Below are 19,395 nucleotides of genomic sequence, written 5' to 3'. Positions count from 1 at the left end.
TATTAATTCTATTAGGTCTTTTTTTTTTTTTTTTCCAAATCTGCCTTGCCATTTTTCATAGTATCTTGTTCCTTGAAGTTATACCCCGATACCTTCTTTTATTTCTTTAAATATATTAAATTATTCTGTATCCTTTATTAATTTTAGAATATGGAAGTCTTTGGAGAATAGGCTCTCACTCACAATGTCTTGTTCTCTTTTGTGTGTTTTGCTAGTTTTGACTACGAACTTTTCATTTACCTTGCAAATTTCTCTGTGGGAATTCCTTGACACTGGAACTGAAATTGCATTCCTCCAAAGAAACGGTGCATTTGCTTCTGCCAGTTGCATGAAATTACAGTCATCCAGGACCCTTTGAGTTATATTCTTGGCTTCAGGTTCAGATCACACAGAGAAAAATGTATATTTGGAACAAACAATGTTCATGAAGGCAGTTATGGTTACAAATTCTCAGGGGGTATTCACCATACTCCTGCCAACCAATGCTAAATTTGAAGCAATAAAGTTTCTTTGATGTCCTGTTCTGCATGATTTCTTCTTTTTTTCCTCCCTCACCTTCACATTGAAAGTATACCCCTTTGGAAGCCTCCTATTACATTCTCTAATGGGCTGGAGCTTAGGCTCAATCTCTCGCCCCCCATATGCTGTGCTGTCTTTAGCATTCAGCAGAAACTCTCACAGCAGAAGCTGATGCTGGTGCTTATTACCAATGATTTTTGCTTTCACTTTGTTTTTGACTTTTATTGGTAAGATCAGGGCAGCTTAGCAATGCAAATTACAAAGATTTTCATACATAGTCCAGAATTTGGGCTGTTTTCGTTGGGAAGGTCACTGAAAGTATCTAACCTTCCAAGTGCCGGAAATGCAAATTCCCCAGTTACTGCTCAATCCATTTGCAATTGCCTTTACTCCCATCCACTGAAGTTGTTCTTTTCAGTAACCTCCATGATGTCAAATCAAATTGTCTTTCTGAGTCATCATCTTATTTGATTTTTTTTTTTCTTTTAAAGACAGGGTCTCGTACAGTGGTAGCATCATAGCTCACTGCAGCCTCAAACTCCTGGGTTTTAAGTGATCCTCCTACCTCAGCCTTCTGAGTAGCTGAGACTATGAGCTAACCACACCTGGCTAATATATATATAATATATTATCTTATATATATAATATATATAAATATATTATATATAATATAAATATATATAATATATTTATAAACATAAATTATATATAAATATAAATATTATATATATTATATATATAAATATATATATGTGTATATATATTTCTTTTTGGTAGAGACAAGGGTCTCACTTTGTTGCCTAGCTAGTCTCAAACTCCTGGCTTCAAGCAATCCTCCCACCTCGGCCTCCCAAAGTGCTGGAATTACAGATGTGAGTCACAGTGTCTGGCTTTATTTGATCTTTTTTTTTGAAATGGAGTTTCACTCGTTGCCCAGGCTGGAGTGCAATGGCATGATCTCAGCTCACTACAACCTCCATCTCCTGGGTTCAAGTGATTCTCCTGCCTCAGCCTCCCGAGTAGCTGGGATTACAGGCACCCGCCACCACGCCGAGCCAATTTTCTGTATTTTTAGTAGAGACAGGGTTTCACCATATTGGCCAGGCTGGTCTTGAACCCCTGACCTCAGGTGATCCACCAGCCTCAGCCTCCCAAAGTGCTGGGATTACAGGCATGAGCCACTGTGCCCGCTGCCTTATTTGCTCTTTAAGGATCATTTGATGGGCTGAACTACTCTCTCCTTTACAAATCACCTTTCTCTCCTGGCTTCCCTGATAACACATCCCCCTGACTGTCTCCCTATCTCACAGGTCTCTCCTTCTCTGCTTTCCTGACCTTTTGTCCTTTACACAAATTCTCTTCACTACAAAGTCTTCTCCAAGGTAATCTCATGTAGCCTGATGGCTTTAAATACCATCTAAATCTTGATGATTCTCAAATTTCTATCTCAGGTCAAAATCTCAACCAGAGATCCAGATTCATATGTCTACCTGCTTACTTGGGTTTCCCACTTGGATGGCTAGCAGTCACCTTACATCTAACCAGTTCAGAATAGAACACAGCATTTTTCTCTCTCCAGCATCTGCTCTTCCCCCAGTCTTCATTTCAGTAAGTGACACCATAATCCATGAGGCTGCTCTAGTCAAAACACGAAGTCATCTATTATTCATCCCCTTTCCTTCATCTGTCACATCCAGTACATCAGTAAGTCTAGTTCCACTTTCAAAATACTTCCCTTTTTTGTTCATCTCTACAACTTTCATCTGAGTCCCAGTCATACTATTATCTCTAACGTGTACTAGCATAGTTGCTTTTTGAATTGGTCTCCTTGTGTGCTTTTTTTTTTTTTAAATACAAGATCTTGATCTGTCACCCAGTGTGGAGTGCAGTGGTGCAGTCTTGGCTCACTGCAACCTCTGCCTCCTGGGCTCAAATGATCCTCCCACCTCAGCCTCTCAAATAGCTGGTGGGGCCATAGGTACACACCATGATGCCCTGCTAAGTTTTGTATTTTTTTTGTAGAGATGGTTTCCACCATATTGCCCAGGCTCCTGTGTGCACTCTTGGTCCTCATAACCCATTTTCTATGGAGCTGCCAGAATAATTTTTTTAAAAAATAAAATTATGTTATGTTAATCCCTTAACTAAAACCACTGTTTAGTACTTTAAACAATATCCACATTGTTTTTGAAGACCTTTAGGGGTCTCTTATCAGACAGTGTTATAATATTTATCACTATCTGAAATTAATGTTTATTGTCTATGTTCTCCCTTTAGATTCAAAATTCTGATTACAGGACTTCAACAGAACAAGTGCATTTTGTTCCCTGATGTAATTTCAACAATGAATAGGTGGTCAATAAATATTGATTGACTTTTCCATATTCTATAAACCTCTCTGTACCCTCAGTCCTCATGGCAGAAGTAACTTCTTCCACATGTGTGCCTCCATGATGCTTTGAGCACAGCAGTATTGCAGTACTCAGGTGTTTAGGAGCCCATCTCCTCACAAGAGTGTGAGCTTTGCAAGAGTAGAAACCATGTCATTTTCTCCTTTACATGCCTAGGGTCTTACAGAAGGAGTAGGTAAACAAATGAGTATTTACTGAATAAATGAATTAATGAATGCTATTGAATGGTTACAGATACTTGAAACATCATTTTTAAAGCAATTTTCATCAACAGATGAGGCTCTGAAAAAAACTAAAATTATGACAGCTAAAACAGGCTTACAGTTAAATATGTCATGTAAAGAGCCTTTATCAATGAACAGGACAAGGAGAAGAAAGGAAGGATTTTTCAATTTTTTCTCCCCCAAAATAGGATGTCAAGGATTTTTCGATTAAAGGATTTAGCTTGTTCTCACCTGAGAACCTCTGGATTTGCTAATTTTAGTGCTGCAGCAGTGGCTCCAGAAATAAGCCAATATCTGGCCCACACATTTTTGGAATTTTCAGAAATGCTTACCATCACACTGAGAATGCACAGGAATCTTTGTCACTATCATAAGGGTTCATTTGGAATCCACCAAATTGATGAGTGGAGGCCCATGCATTACCTGTGCCCTAGGGGGCTGGTACCAACAGTTCCCCTAATCTGGCTCAACTGTACCCAATCTGTTGTCAGAGAACAACTTCCCTCTTTCTGTCTTTCTGGTCACTTGGACCTGTGAGAAATCAGAAGCTTGCATACATAGTGTATGAATGTATTTCCCATATTTAGCAAACACTTTTCTAACAAGTCTGGTTTCAAAAAATGATTCACTTCATGTGGAGTGTTTAAATTCTTCTGCTGTTTTTATTATTGTACAGTAGCTTGTCTAATATTATTTGAGGCTGATGAGGACATTCCATTAGCCCCAAAGGGCTTTTAGTCTTGAGCTGTCCAAAAGATAGTAAAAAGAGCTCAACATAATTCTTCAGATGCAGAATAGAAGACAGTGACTCATCAGTACCTTACTAGAGAGCTTTTGTTATTTTCAAAATATTTTTGAGTGCCTGGTGTTGTAGCTTTTGTTTGTTTAAATAAGTGGATTTGTGTATAACTCTCTTTTGTGTATGTTCACGGTCTCAGGAGAACCCAGAGACTAGATACTAAAGCTGTGTTCCCTAACTTTTTAATAGTTGGTACATGTGAAAATCTCATTTTTCCAAAGCCTAAGTTGCTCCTCATCTCCTTCTGACAAATGGGTGCATTTGCTGGTGGAAGTGTGGGGTTGAAAAAAAAAAAACCACCATGCTTGATTAGATTAAGAGAGAAAAATGAAGACCATATGGAAATAAATGAAAACTGAAAAAATAATGATAAAAAAAGAATAATAAAAGAGACGAAATCAGAAGAAAGGCAGCAGGGACCGATTGCTCTTATTAATCTCAATTCCTCCAACCTGCCTCCACCCACCTCAACAGTCTGTTTCATGGCGACTGGCCAGCTCTCTGAAATGTTTCTGACTCTTAATGGCCTCCTTGGGCCATTTTCCATTACTCATTTGTTTACTGCCTACACTTTGCGGATGTGGAGGTGTAAGGCTTAGTATATTAGTTTTCTATTGCTGCCGTAAGAAATTACCCAAATTTAGGGGTTTAAGCAACATGAATTTATTATCTTCCAGTTCTGTAGCTCAGAAGTCTTGACGTGGGTCTCACTGCCTTAAAGTCATGTCAGCGGTTCCTTTCTGGAGACATTCAGGAAGGATTAATACCTTTGCTCATTCTGGTTGTTGGCAGAGTTTAGTTCCTTGCAGTTGCAGGACTGAGAGCCGTATTTTCTTGTTGGCTGTCAGCTGAAAGCCATTCCCAGCTTTGAAAGGCTGCCTGCATTCCTTAGCTCATGGCCTCTTTCCTCCATCTTTAAAGCCAGTGACCTTGGGTTAAGTCCTTCCAATGTGGAATCTTTCTTAGCCTTCTTCCATTGTCACATCCCTCTCTGACCACAGCTGGGAAAAGTTCTCTTCTTTTAAGGAATGATGTGATTAGATAGGGCCTCCATGGATAATACAGGATAATCTCCCCATTTTAAGATCAGTAACCTTAATCACATCTGCAAAGTCCCTTTTGCCATATAAGGTAAAGTATTCTCAGGTTCTGGGGATCAGGGAGTGGACATCTTTAAGAGGCCATTCTTCTGCCACACTCGGAGTAGGAGTGCTGAGCAATTTGACTTCTGAATTATTGCTCCTGGGGAGCTTAGAGTAAGTGGGGCATTGGGAACAGGTAGAATGTGAGGGCTATTTTCTAATTATGTAAAGCACATTAGCAGTGTCTCGTTTTCACTGAGAACACCCAATTAGGAGGGCCAAATAAGAATCGAAAAATTCCCGGGTAAGATACTTTTACCAAAAATTCCCGGGTAAGATACTTTTACCAAGAGTCTCTTCAAAACAAATGCTAATTGTTTCTTTAACAGAAAGCAAAGGCAGCTAGGAAATGAATGGGGCATTAATCAGAGAATTTTAGAAGGGACCTAGAGATCATTTTAATTTACCAAAAAATGTTGCTACACTTTTTAATTGTAGATTTACATGCAGTTTAAAGAATACCCATACCCAGTTTTCCCCAATGGTTACTATGATATCAAAACCAGGAAATTGGTATAGATACAATCTACATTAATCAGATTTCATTGGTTTATATGCACTCATTTGGGTGTGTGTATATACAATTCTGTGCAATTTTATCACATGCAGATTTGTGTGACCCCCACCAGTCAAGATACAGAACAGTTTAGTAATTTTAAAAGTGGGCTCTTTGAGCTCAGAGTTCTGTCTAGGTGCTTCAAGTGATGCTGTAATGGAGGGGGGTTAAGAAGGGCTGGGCCAAGTAAGTGGAATTCAGGGACCTTACATTCCTTTTAAATAAAAGGGTGCTTTTATCTATTTTATGTACTGAGACTACATATACTATTTTATTTGATGAAGGATCCCATAGCTAAAAACCACTGGCTTAGTCCAATACTTTCATTTTGCAGATGAAGAAACTGTGCATATATGTACCTCTGTGCTCCAGCACACACATTGATTAATCCTCAACTGGCGAATGACCGGCATTTGCCCACCAAGTTAGCCAATGATCAACATAAAACACTCAAAAATACCCTCCTCCCTTCCCTCAGAGGTGAACCTTAAATTTAGCAACAATCATTTAGGATATTTTTCCATCTTAATTCTTTGGTATATCTTAAATTGTCAGGAGATTAGGGACTTTATTTTGTTCACTGCCTGGCACATAGTAGATAATCAGTGCCTCAGGGAAATATTTGACTTTAGTTGACAAATTAATTAGAGTTTGGACAATTAATATGTATATATACATATCTTCAACATATAAATGGCTAGACCCTTCAATGGTTAGAGGGAGATGATTGTAAAAAAGGGCTCCTGTTTTTCTGCATAAACTTAGAATTAACACTAGTGTACAGAATATAATGTACAATGCAATCTTCACCGATTTTACAGCATCTGGAGATGAGTGTTCAGTTCTCTGGAAGACTTTAAGAGGAATATTCACAACTGGAGTGTTTTGGAGAAGAACTAGGGTCGACAGGATGTCATAGGAGAACTGGAGAATAGGAATTGGAGAATAGGACACATTTTGCCTGCAGAGATTTGGAGGAAACAGGATGCCTTTTTTTCAAATATCTAGAAAGTACTTCTGTGATAGAATTACTGTAGATCTGTAGAATAGTATCAATGAGTGAAGGTACAATTTCCACTCAATAAATGGAGTCTTTTATAACAATTAGAGTTGTCTCAAAATGAAATGGAAGGCCAAACAAAAAAACAAAAACAAAATAAAAAAATAAAATAAAATAAAAATGAAATAGAAGGCTTTACATAGTGAGCTTCCTGCTACTGAAATCATTCAAGCAGAGGGTTATAAAGGATGGTGTTTTGAAGAAGTCCAGCACCAGGTTAAGCTGGACTTTAGGATTTCTAAGGTCTCCCAACAAAAGACTGTGTGATCCAGGCAAGACATATGCTAATACATACTAATAGTTTAAATCCTCTTCTGCCTTCCTATGCATGAAAATAAATCACCTGATAGTTTATTTGCTTATATGGGTAGGATTTCTTATTGGGAAATTGATATAAATACAATACTTTAATGTATTTAACAGATATTTATTGAGCCTCTAATATGTGTCTAATAGTGTAATGTGCTGAAGATTATACAACAATGAACAGAGATGGGTTTTATCTGTATTGACAAAACAAGTATGAGAAAAAGGGATATAATATAGGATGGTGTGTGTTTATTTCTATGTGGCAGATTCCTATGATTCCTACATTAGTATATGAAAAACTTACAATATGAAAACATTTAAAAATGCAGTGCAATAGTGTTAAATAGACTGTTTAAAGGGTCTGGAAGATGACAAAGAAAATTATAATTAATCAGGTACTAACGACAGAAAAGAGAACAAATTATTTAATTTTATTAAAAATCTCCAATTTATAACCAAAATATACAACCACTACATTTAAAATCAGTTTGTACACTCACAGTTAAAGTGCTAAGAAAAAACATTTACAAAAACTGACATCAGTCTACTGTAAACAAAATAAATCTACAAGAGCAGAGTGCAAAGCACATCAGCTAATGTGAAATTCCCAGTTCATGCTCTAACCAAGTGCACTTGCCCTGTACATCCCAACAACAGCAACTTTTCCACTCATTTGGAAGTGAACAATTTTAATAAACATATAAAAAAGAAACATGAAGAACTAATGCCACAAAATACAAGTCTTTAGCATAAACACTTTCTAATTAGATGTTTATATGATAAATCAAGATTAGACATTTAGAATCACCTCAGCAATTTGATTCAGAATAAAGTTTGGAAAACTAAACTGCTAAGTGCTAGCTATTTAAAAATGATATATTTTTTAGAATAATGAAAAGGAATACCTTTACTAGCTTTATAGCTCTTGAAAAATTGTAACAGTAAAATGGGGACTTTTTTTTTTTTTAAACAAGCACAGATAGTATTCATCTGTAAACGTAGTATCAATGAGAAAGAGCTGGCAGACAGACCTAGCTGTCGGTCAGGTAGAATAAGGGTGAAGGAGATCTAGGATGCTTCAGGCATTGCCCTTGAACTTAAAAAACAGGATCAGCAGGCCCTGACTTCATAAGGCCCATAAATACAAATGACTAGCTCCCTTTCTCAAGGTCACTGAAAATATACAGCAGTTTCAGACATCACATGGGTTTAGGCAAAGGGGGCAGATTTCCAAGCTAGGTCACTTAATGGTATCTCTTGCCTCAAAATCGTCCCATTAACACTAACTTAAATTATTTCCACTTTTTTTTTTTTTTGAGACAGAGTCTCGCTCAGTCGCCCAGGCTGGAGTGCAGTGGCACGATCTTGGCTCACTGCAAGCTCTGCCTCCCAGGTTCATGCCATTCTCCTGCTTCAGCCTCCCAAGTAGCTAGGACTACAGGTGCCTGCCACCACGACTGGCTAATTTTTTGTATTTTTAGTAGAGACGGGGTTTCTCCGTGTTAGCCAGGATGGTCTCGATCTCCTGACCTCGTGATCCGCCCGCCTTGGCCTCCCAAAGTGCTGGGATTACAGGCATGAGCCATCGCGCCCGGCCTCCACTTTTGTTTTAAAGCTTAACATTCTACTCAATTGACATTAATCTGAGCTAACAGCAACGTGTTTGCTTTTAATGCAGATTTCTCTTTAAGAGAGATAAAAGGGCTATAGTCGCTAACACTTTAATATAAATTAGTTAAAGCAAATTTCTAACACTTGAGATAGGTTATATTTTGGAAGTACTGATAAGAATGACTGGGGGATGGAAGGTAGGTAGGAAGTTTTGGAGAATGTAGCATTTGAGGAATAGGTCACATGAAGAGGGTATCATAAGCACATTGCCTAGGAAGAAGTGTACCAAGCAATTATTGAGAGATCAAAGTAAACTTTCTCCACTATAAAAATTTATCCAAAACCAAGACACCTAGAGCACCTCTACAGTGTACTAGATTAGCTTTTGTTGGCTAATCTTTTACCCTTATTACTCATAATATTATTTATATGAAGATGTAGTCTGAATTTGGAACAACTCAATTTACAACCTATTAAATCACAAAATTGGGGATTTCCTGTGTAGAAGTTTCATATTTTTTTATGATCTTCAACTCATATACTTTTATTCTTATAATGAAATAAAGGTAAAAAGAAAATCTTTAAATGGCATTTTATGGCAAATTTGTTTACTACACCACACAGCAGTAGTCATTAATTTAGAATGCCTACCAAGAGGATAAAATTCCAGTTGCCAAAATTTGAGTCCACATTAGATGTGAGGGGGAAAATTATTTTGCCTCTAAATGATACTTACAGATGAATCCTTTTATACTAGGTTTGCACGAACCTAACATATAACAATATCTCAGATTATAAAAGCTTTAAACTACACACAGATTTAGTGAAAGTCTTATGTAACGTATACACTCCCAAAAGGTATTTGCTTCAATTATGAAGTCATTTTGATAAAACATTTTTGAAAACTGGGAAATTTAACAACAAAATAAAGGATAATTTTTTTTAAGGAGAATTTTCTTGATAAGATTTGTGGTTATCTGTAGAGTCTCCTTCATAAAGCCTCTGATATGTTGATAGGGTTAGGATGATAAGTTAACATACCTATTCTAAAAGATCTTTTGTTTGGTTCCTTCTTGAATATACCTATTATGAAATTGCTAGCATCTGATCATTTTTGACCAATAAAACCAGCAATTTCAGATAGTTCAGAATAATACTGTATTATCTAACTACGACCACGTAGCAAAAACCTCCTTGTCCTGACTCTAAGAGAGAACAGCTGATCTACAGGAGGAGAGATCCACATGCTGAGATGTGACCATGATAATCTAACAACACTGTAAAAAGTTAAGAAAACAAGATAAAACAAAAAAGCCTCAAAAAACACCTCACATTAAATAAACATGAGTCTTGGGTATCACAAATTACAGAGAGTGAAATAACTCATAATTACTATTAATTATGATACATTTACATAAATAATCCCCAAATTCACTATCAGATTAAAATATAAAAAAGCATTTTTTTGGTAAAATATTTTAATTTTGAAGAAACTGCTTCCACTGTTCTATTAAATAACAAGATAAGATAATTTAATCGTTTTTGAGTTGTCAAACTTTTCCTTTTAGGGCTAGAGGAAAGGATGGTGGGTGGTATCAATATCAATCTTTATTATGCCAGTAAATGTCTAAACCAGTCATTCCTTCATATATGTGATACTTTTAACTTCAATGAGAAAATAAAACACAAAAATACAATTTGGCATTTGAAAATAAAAGCAGAAAAGCTGTTGGAAGTTGAGGTTAAAGACGTGAAATGGGGTGATTCTAGGGAAGTTAAATATTATAAAAAGATGAATGATACAAAATTTAGATTTAGTCTAACTCACAGCTAAGGTAGAAATAGCACCTGATGGGAAGAGAATGTCCAGACTAATATTTTCACACTGGGGAGTCCTATATATGATTTTTAAATTTTTAAGTTCATGTAAAAAGAAAATAGAGTATTTTTAAGTATACATTTGCCTCAGCTCAATGTAAAGAACTACTGTGTTGATCTTGTCTCAGAAATATACAATTATTTCATATTAAATGTTTCTGCTGACATATGAGTTCAGGGAAAAACTATCTGAGGCACGGATAAGGGAAGACATTTGTAAATTTCCTTTTAAAAATGGAGAATGGGAGGAGTAGAGAAACAGGAAAATGGTGGATGGCTAAACATAAAGCAAATCACTCTAGGATTACTTGCTTTATCTTACAGAATATCCCATTATCAAAACCCAGAAAATATTAAATGAAATATTTGAATCTCAGATTCAATTTAACAAATGTGATCACAAAGACTTGCAGAGCCAGAGAACTGAAAACAAACGTTTTTTTTTGTTTTGTTTTGTTTTTTTTTGGTAGGCAATCAAAGTAACATAATAATATAGGCATCTCTGAATGAGAAAGGCTGGGCATCTAATTTAATTTCTGAAAGTCAGGAGTTACATGATCCAGTGAAATGACATAAGACAAGGAATCAAGTATAGCTAAAGAATCACACCAGAAACCAGTATACCTTCCTATATCAACATTCCACTATTCTCTACTCATCAGATCCTAACCCAACACCCAGATTTGAACCAGTGTTCAAAAGATTGATATGAGCTAATGTAGACAATCAGAGCAAACACAATGATCTTCAAAGTTAACAGGAACTTCCTTGGCCTAGTGCACAGAGAACACTTAATCTACCAGAGAACTCTGCCGAGATATGGAACTAATGCAGTCTCTACTTTTTTTTTCTGAGATGGAGTCTCGCTCCGTTGCCCAGGCTGGAGTGCAGTGGTGTGATCTTGGCTCACTGCAAGCTCCGCCTCCTGGGTTCACACCATTCTCCTGCCTCAGCCTCCCAAGTAGCTGGGACTACAGGCACCTGCCACCATGCCCGGCTAATTTTTTTGTGTTTTTAGTAGAGATGGGATTTCACCATGTTAGCCAGGATGGTCTTGATCTCCTGACCTCGTGATCCGCCCGCCTCGGCCTGCTAAAGTGTTGGGATTACAGGCATGAGCCACTGCGCCCAGCTAATTTTCCTATTTTTAGTACAGAAGGGGATTTGCCATGTTGACCAGGCTCGTCTCGAACCCCTGACCTCAGGTGATCCGCCCACCTCAGCCTCCCAAAGTGCTGGGTTACAGGCGTGAGCCACTGCATCTGGCCTCGATCTCTACATTCTATCAGATGACAATTAAGGAACCTTTCCAGAAACATTTTCTGTATAGCCAGAAAAAAATTAAAAATAACAAGTCACATTGATCTCTAACAATATTTCAAATGAAGACATTCACTTGCCCATGGCAATCTGGCAACTATATTTATGTAATAAACCTAAGAATGCAGCTTCAGAATAATTACTGAACAAAAAATTTTCAATCAACTCCTCTGAAATTTCTTTTACATTTTATAATTATTTTAATATTGGTAAACTGAATAGCTTTTAAATTAGCCATACAAACCATTGCTTTGTTCACTAATTTGATCTTGAATACATTTTGTGTAAATCTTAGGCTAACTAGCTATATTCATATTTAAGAGAACAAAGACCACAAAATGTTATGTCATTCTTCTCTATATATCAATTTAAGGTGCTTATATTGGTGCTTAAGAAGACTTTCCCATTTAAAAAAGCCATGTCCAATATTTATAACTTTCTTTCACTTTTATTATCTGTAATATAATTTTCCTTCTTTAAAATTACTTAAAATCACTAATGGAAAAACAAAGTTGATAAAATATCTGAATCCCACCAATTTACATGTAAATGACATTAATAATACAGGTTGATCTAGTAAAATAATATAAGTTGATCTAGTTCATGGGATGAATAACAAGAATAAAAATGAGACCAAAATAATGATTATAAAATGGTCAAATGAGAACCAAATGAGAGCTGGGTGGAATTTTAGACGTTACCTAAACTAATTCTCTTGTTCCCTAGAGAATGAGAAAATGGAAGCACCACGAGGTAAAATGCCTTATCCAAAGTTACACAGCTAACTGCAAAAAAGAGGCAAGAGTAGAAGTCAAGTTTCCTGACTCAAAATCCTACTATATTTTTAAAAATAAAATAATGCATTTTTAGTAATCATTAAAAAAATCCTGCCAATTTAGAAAATAGATTTCTTTGTTTAATTTTAGACTCCAGGATAGAAAATAGAAATTATTAAGCTCTAAGTTAAAAAAAAAAAACCCAATAAGCACAACACAAAGAAATATCTGCAATTTAGCATATACAAACAAGCTGACTTATACAACAAAAAACCTTAAAGCTACAATAATAATAAAGTAATCCATCATACTCCAGGAAATATGATAAAACATCAACCTTAAAAAATCTTTAAAAACTAACTTTACTAGTTAATGGTAATTAGCAAAATAATGAAACAGTGAATCTTCACAATCTGAATTATTTCAAGGTAAAAAACATTTTTAATCTCTATCGGGAAAAACTGGTGACAGTGACCAATAAAACGAGCATAAAGTATAAGCAACGCTTTCACACCAACAAAAATATTCAAGAAAGAACATAATAGATTTCCTGAGGCAGATGGTGATTTAAAAAGTAATCTGAAGGAAATTATCCTTCAATGCATTTCAACAGATTGAACTACTGTGTCTTATAGGAAGTAAGTAACATAGTGGTTTGGTGTTAGACTAAAATATAAGTGAAAACTTTACTTTCTTTTATATTTATGGCAACAGAATTTTACTTTCTAATTAGAGATCACAGAATAAGAAACATGTTTAACTCATATTAAATCTTTATAAATCAACCAAATAGAAATGTCTACAAGGATGGATGGCTGGTTCTGGGTGGACTTTAACATTTTCATTCTTAGAAGACTTGGATCCTGAGAGAAAATTGTAATCCTATATCAATTTGATGACTAAAGAAGCACAGGATTAAGATTAAATTAGTAAAAAACCCAGGAGACTGATTACAATCAGACGGAAGGCATGTGATACCTAGTCTTCCTACTCCTTTCCCAAATTCATCTAATTGGAACAAAAAAAGGAGAGAAGAGAATTAAATTATGAAGAGATGCCAATACAATTATTTTCATATAAAATAGGTCAAAATTACATAAGAATAATGTGTAAGATTATACAGCTACTAGGAAATACAGCTGAATTAAATGTAAACACTTTTTCTTAATCAGTTGTAAAACAACATAAAAGCATTTAAAAGAATCACAAGTTCCTTTGTAAATCTAGGTTCCATAAAAATGCTATCCTTTGTGAGTGAAGAATGGAGGAAAAATCCTTACTTTACACACTTTAAAAAAATTATAAATGTGTACAAACAATTCTCATAGTGTGATGACTTAAAGTTTTGCCATGATGAAAACCAACAAGTGAATCACTTTTTCAAAACTTGTTCTCAATCAGAAAGAATGAGGTACATAAAAGCCAAAAAGTCAAAGACAAAAAACATTATAGGGTCTACATTCTTCTTCATATATATATTTTTATAATTTAAGTCAAGCGAATGTACTTATACAATTTCATATAAAAGGAAAAATAAAATGAATATCCCCAAATTTGTTCTACAAATTCAACTACATAAAATTTGAGTGCATACTCTGGTATAACACATATTTAAGAGCCAATACAATTTAAGAGCATAACCTACTTTTTAAAGGTTAATTGGATGACCGATTTAAAGACTGTACCAAATGAATACTGGTCTAATTGCCTATTTTGTTGTTACTGCTAAAAAGAAATACTAATGAAGACTGTAACCTTGTTTTCTACAGCCCCCCCAAATTCTAACAAAACCAAATGGTATCAGGAGAACAATTTATGGATCAGGCATGGTGGCTCATGCTTGTAATCCCAGTGCTTTAGGAGGCCAGGAGTTCAAGACCAGCCTGGTCAACATGGTGAGACCCATCTCTACAAAAAATTTAAAAAATTAAAATTAAGCCGGGTGCAGTGACTCGTGCCTGTAATCCTAGCACTTTGGGAGGCCGAGGTGGGCAGATCACTTGAGGTCAGGAGTTTGAGACCAACATGGCAAAACTCCTGGCCAACGTGGCAAAACTCCATCTCTACTAAAAATACAAAAACTAGCTGGGCGTGGTGGCGTGCACCTGTAGTCCCAGTTACTCGGGAGGCTGAGGCAGGGGAATCACTTGAACCCAGGAGGTGGAGGTTGCAGTGAGCCGAGATTGTGCCATTGCACTCCAGCCTGGGCAACAAAGCCAGAGTCCATCTCAAAAAAAGAAAAAAAAAAAATTAAAATTAACCAGGTGTAGTGGTGCATGCCTACAGTCTTAGCTACTTGGGAGGCTGAAGCTGGAGGACTGCTTGAGCCTAGGAGTTCAAGGTTACAATGAACTATGATTATGCCACTGCTCTCCAGCCTGTGTGACAGAGCAAGAACCTGTCTCTAAAAACATTTTTTTTAAGTAGAATAATTTATGGGTTACAGAGCATTATAATAAATATTATTTCATTTGATCCTTACAATATCCAGTGAGGGAGGCTAAAACCAAAAATTACCTTATCTACATTTTACACTGAAGGAACAAAGACTCAGAGAAATTAAATGACCAGCCCAGTTGACATCATGAGTCTTAAAATTCCTATCACAGGGGAATTTTCATTACACTAGACTATGTAAGTCATCCAAATATGGTAATATGTAAATGTACCTTTGGCATGTCAAAAAGCAATATAAATATCATCATAATGAAATTTTGGTATGTTAATATTTTCTAAGCTCCAGCAAATGATTCACTAATTTATATTAAAAAATTAAGTGGTTCCTTTCATTTCACAGAGATACAGCCTAAACTAAGATGGGTACAATTTGAGTTATTTTCAGCTATTATCACAAAGAAACTGATGAGGTAGGTTAAAATGTAGTAAATTTTTCTAATTTTAAGACATTCTTAGAATTTTTATAAATCTGCTCTAAGAGCAGCAGAAAAAGAAAGGTTGATTTGAAGATTCATTTACCCAGCTGGTCCACAAAGATCTAATAGCATAAGACTAAAAGGAGTCTAATTACTCACTTCTAAGAATCACTGTTCATCTTCTAAAATTAATTAAAAGGATTGGTACATGTCTGTACATATATTTCTTTAATTATAATAGTGATATGGACTGTTATCTATGCAAAATATGTTTCATTTGGTGTACTTTACATATTTATTACCTGCCATATATTATTCTGGTAAAGCAGAGACTTCGTTTCACATAGGTTATAGATCTTTCAAATTTCTTTGATGTGAGACTCAGTACTAGGGTAAAAGCAAGTTGTGTGACATTAATTGTTCATTTAAATATTTATTGAAAAACTGTGTATGAATCCCTGTGCCAGCTATTAACCAATTGTTCTTTGAAACAAACAGTTTTGAGTTTAATATTATCTTAGATCTTTTGTCTAATTATTGAATAAAACAATGTTGCTCAAATCAAAGTACTTTTTGAAAATCTTTTGATAATATATTAACATTTTAGAGAGAACTATTATTTTCTCAGTTGTCAACTGAAAAAAGAAAACACTAAACATTATCATATGCCAATCAAAGTTAAACATATGGTAGGAAAACTGTCCAGACTTATTCAGATTGGTTTAAGCTAGTTGAGACTTAAAACTGCTGCCCAAACTAAATACTGTTATTTAAAATCATGGATTAATAATATTACATAAATTTTGTGGGAGAAAAATTAAGATACTTACTGAAAGTAACTGAAAAGTCAATATAGTATTCCCATACATACCAACAATTAATTTAATAGAGAAAATACAAATGATTATCTAAAAATCTAGAAGCACCAAGTTAAGATTTTCATAGTGATGTTCACTTAACTGTCTATACTTGGCCCACTTGTAAAAGAAAACCAATTAACATTTTGGCAGTTGATAATATAATGCAGATGGCAATGGATGACAACATCTTCGAGCTCAAACTGGTACCTTCTATTTTAACTTATTTTTGTTTGTGAATGTTTGTTTTAGTTCTCTCATGCTGTTTGCAGGAGAGATTCTCAGACAAAAGCTTCATGAATTATTGATAAATAAGTTGTTATATGTTTGGCTTTCAGAGAAAATGTTTACTAATTGTCAGTTATGAGGGAATTCAGACCTGCCTGCTTTGAGCATTAACTCCAGTTCCAAGGAGAAAGGCAATGAACACGGAGAAAAATGAAAAACATTTGGGGCCAAATATTCAAATATCTCTCATGAAGAATAAGTCATATTATCATATATGTACTTTGAAATATATAACATAATAGACAAATTATTACTATCAGAAAACTGACATTGCTGCCTGATGAGAAGATTCTTTTTCAACACCTAATTTCTTGGCAGTTTTTGTTTTAAAGGGTGAGAAAGAAAGTATACATGAATTCAACACATGTCAAGGAATGTTACTATAGCAGTCCTCACACCTCTTAAATCCACAATAACCTAATCCCTTATCATTCATAATGCTTTACAGTTTTCAAAGAGCTTTCACTTGATCTTAATTTGACAGCTTTGTGAGGTAGGTAGAGTAGGTATTTATCTTCTATCTTCATTTACAAACAAGGGAACTGAGGCTCAGGGAGTTAAACTGTTAACGGTCATAAACTATAATAGCATAAGGCAGAGCCAGGCCTCTTCAGAGTCTAGAATAATTCTTCAAAGTATGATTCTTGGATTACCTGCATAAGAATCACCTGTGGTATTTTTATAACTACAGATTTTAAAGTCCTATCACTTTGGCCTTACTGAGTAAGTCTCTCTACGAGTGGAGCCCAGAATTTGGCATCAGGTGCGGAACAACTGAATATTAGATAATGATATAAAAGCAAAAGACTGAATCCATGTGGATGTTCTTGTGATATATGATGCCATCAGATCATCAGGGGCAAGTTAAAGTAGTGAGTTTCAAGCCAGGCTGCAGATTAGAATCACCTGGAATGCTTTTTTTTATTTTTTAAGAAAGCTACCAATTCTTATTTGTATGAGAGGAAGATGTTAGGCATCTGAAGTAACCCAAGTGATTCTTATCTGCAGTCAGGGTTGAGGACCCTTGTTTAAATATGCTTTTTACATAATACATCAAGCATGTTCCAGCATTTTTCTTTCTCTTCTGATTGATTTCATGCCTAGTAAGGTTTACAGTTTATATTGTAAATTATTTAAACATTACCAGATAAACATTTTTACTTGATTTTTTTAAGATTAAATGATATTCATAGTAAGACTACTAATCATGCTTCATTTAGCTACAATGATTTTCAAATACTCAAATCAATCACCACTTTGGACTGAGGTTATATATATTTCAGTTGTAAACAAGAATGATCCAGAATCTGAAAATAAGGGTGTGGGGCAAAAGCTGTAGCCTACTGGCTGTTGGGCAAGGCAAGTGCAGACAATCAACTCACTATAGGAGGGCCTGGAAGCCAAGGTCTGGTGGCTTTGGCAAGATCACATCTCACTGTAGAAAAATACAACAATGAATACAGAGAAAATGTTTTGCCATTTTGTAATTGTGGTTACCTTATAATGTATGATGTTTATCTTATTACATGCTTCCACAAAGCAAATTTTGAACATTAAGTTCTCTATGAATCAATATTATTACATGGGAAAAGATGGCTACAAATTAAAATTTTTCCATCATGCATATGGGTAAGTTATAAAAACACAGCCAGTAAAAGTAATATTTACAAAAGTTATAAAAACAGCACAATTACAGGGGAAAGAATGCCCATCTCTTTATTCCACTGCTAATCCAAACCCTGAATATCTCTGGATGAAGATTATTTCGACAGAATTTTAAGAGAACCTTTCATAGACTAATCAAATTCTTCTGTTGCACTTTTATTCTATTAGCTAAAATACCCTTGCTGATTTATTAAATTCTCCTACAGTTTAAAAACACAGTTCTTTTTTCACTTAGTGGAAATAAAACTACAAAGTCCTACTATTCATCTGAGAAGTAAACCTTGCATAGAAAATTTCTTTAATTCTGAAATTGTCTTATTAACTGAGCTACCAGAATGTTATCTCACAACTAGTTTATAGTATATGAAAGTTCACTACAAAGCAGTCACCACACATTTAGGATTTTTCTAAATATAAAATGAGTGGGTTTATAAAAATGCTTACCAGACAAATAATTCTCTCTTCATAACCTAGAAAGACGAATTATTTTTGTGATGATAGAATTCTTAGTGTTTTGGATGCCTTGATGTTCCAAGTTTGATGCAATATAAAAAGCAAACATTTACCTTTCCAGGGGACACAATCTGTACTTGACTGAAAGCATGTTAACAGTGAGTAACAGCTATCAGTCATGCAAAAGGCAAAGAATAAAACCTGCTTTTTAAACAGCACAAGGTTTCCACCTTAGACAAGACAAATTAAGCACTGGTTCCATCTTCTTCAATAACCCGATTCATGCTGGTGCCATGTGTGATGTGAGTCATGGGATTATTACTGAGATCTCTGATGCTGCTATGTCGTGACTGTTCATTGAGCCGATGAGAACTACTATGCCTGGAGTGGTCTGTTAGTCGTGACATGCTGCCATGAGGTAGTCTCTCCTCCATTCCTCTGTAACTGCAGGGTGTGTACCTGTCATGAGAGTTTATTTTGAAGTGGGTAACAGAACACACTAGAAAATATAATAACACTAATAATTTTCATAAAAATGCCTCAGTAAGGGCAATTATTAGGAAACCAACCATGAGAAGGTAATAACCAACTTTTGATTGCTTAACTTCGTTAACACTGTAGAATTATTGACATGGCCAACACAAGAGAAGAAAT

General features: G+C 35.3%; 1 protein-coding gene across 1 annotated transcript in view; it reads right to left on the bottom strand.

The window, feature by feature from the left end:
• Window positions 1-7,945: 7,945 nt before the first annotated feature.
• FZD3 (frizzled class receptor 3) overlaps window positions 7,946-19,395 on the bottom strand; it is an 80,139-nt gene continuing 68,689 nt past the window's right edge. Inside the window, exon 8 of the mRNA XM_002818953.6 lies at window positions 7,946-19,200. Coding sequence (XP_002818999.1) covers window positions 18,987-19,200 — 214 coding nt within the window. The 3' untranslated portion in view covers window positions 7,946-18,986. The remainder of the gene's footprint in view (window positions 19,201-19,395) is intronic.

This window comes from Pongo abelii, chromosome 7, assembly GCF_028885655.2.
Source record: "Pongo abelii isolate AG06213 chromosome 7, NHGRI_mPonAbe1-v2.0_pri, whole genome shotgun sequence".
Lineage (NCBI taxonomy): Eukaryota > Metazoa > Chordata > Mammalia > Primates > Hominidae > Pongo > Pongo abelii.
The sequence above is the reverse complement of the archived record's forward strand: the minus strand, read 5'-3'. Positions and strand labels throughout refer to the sequence as shown.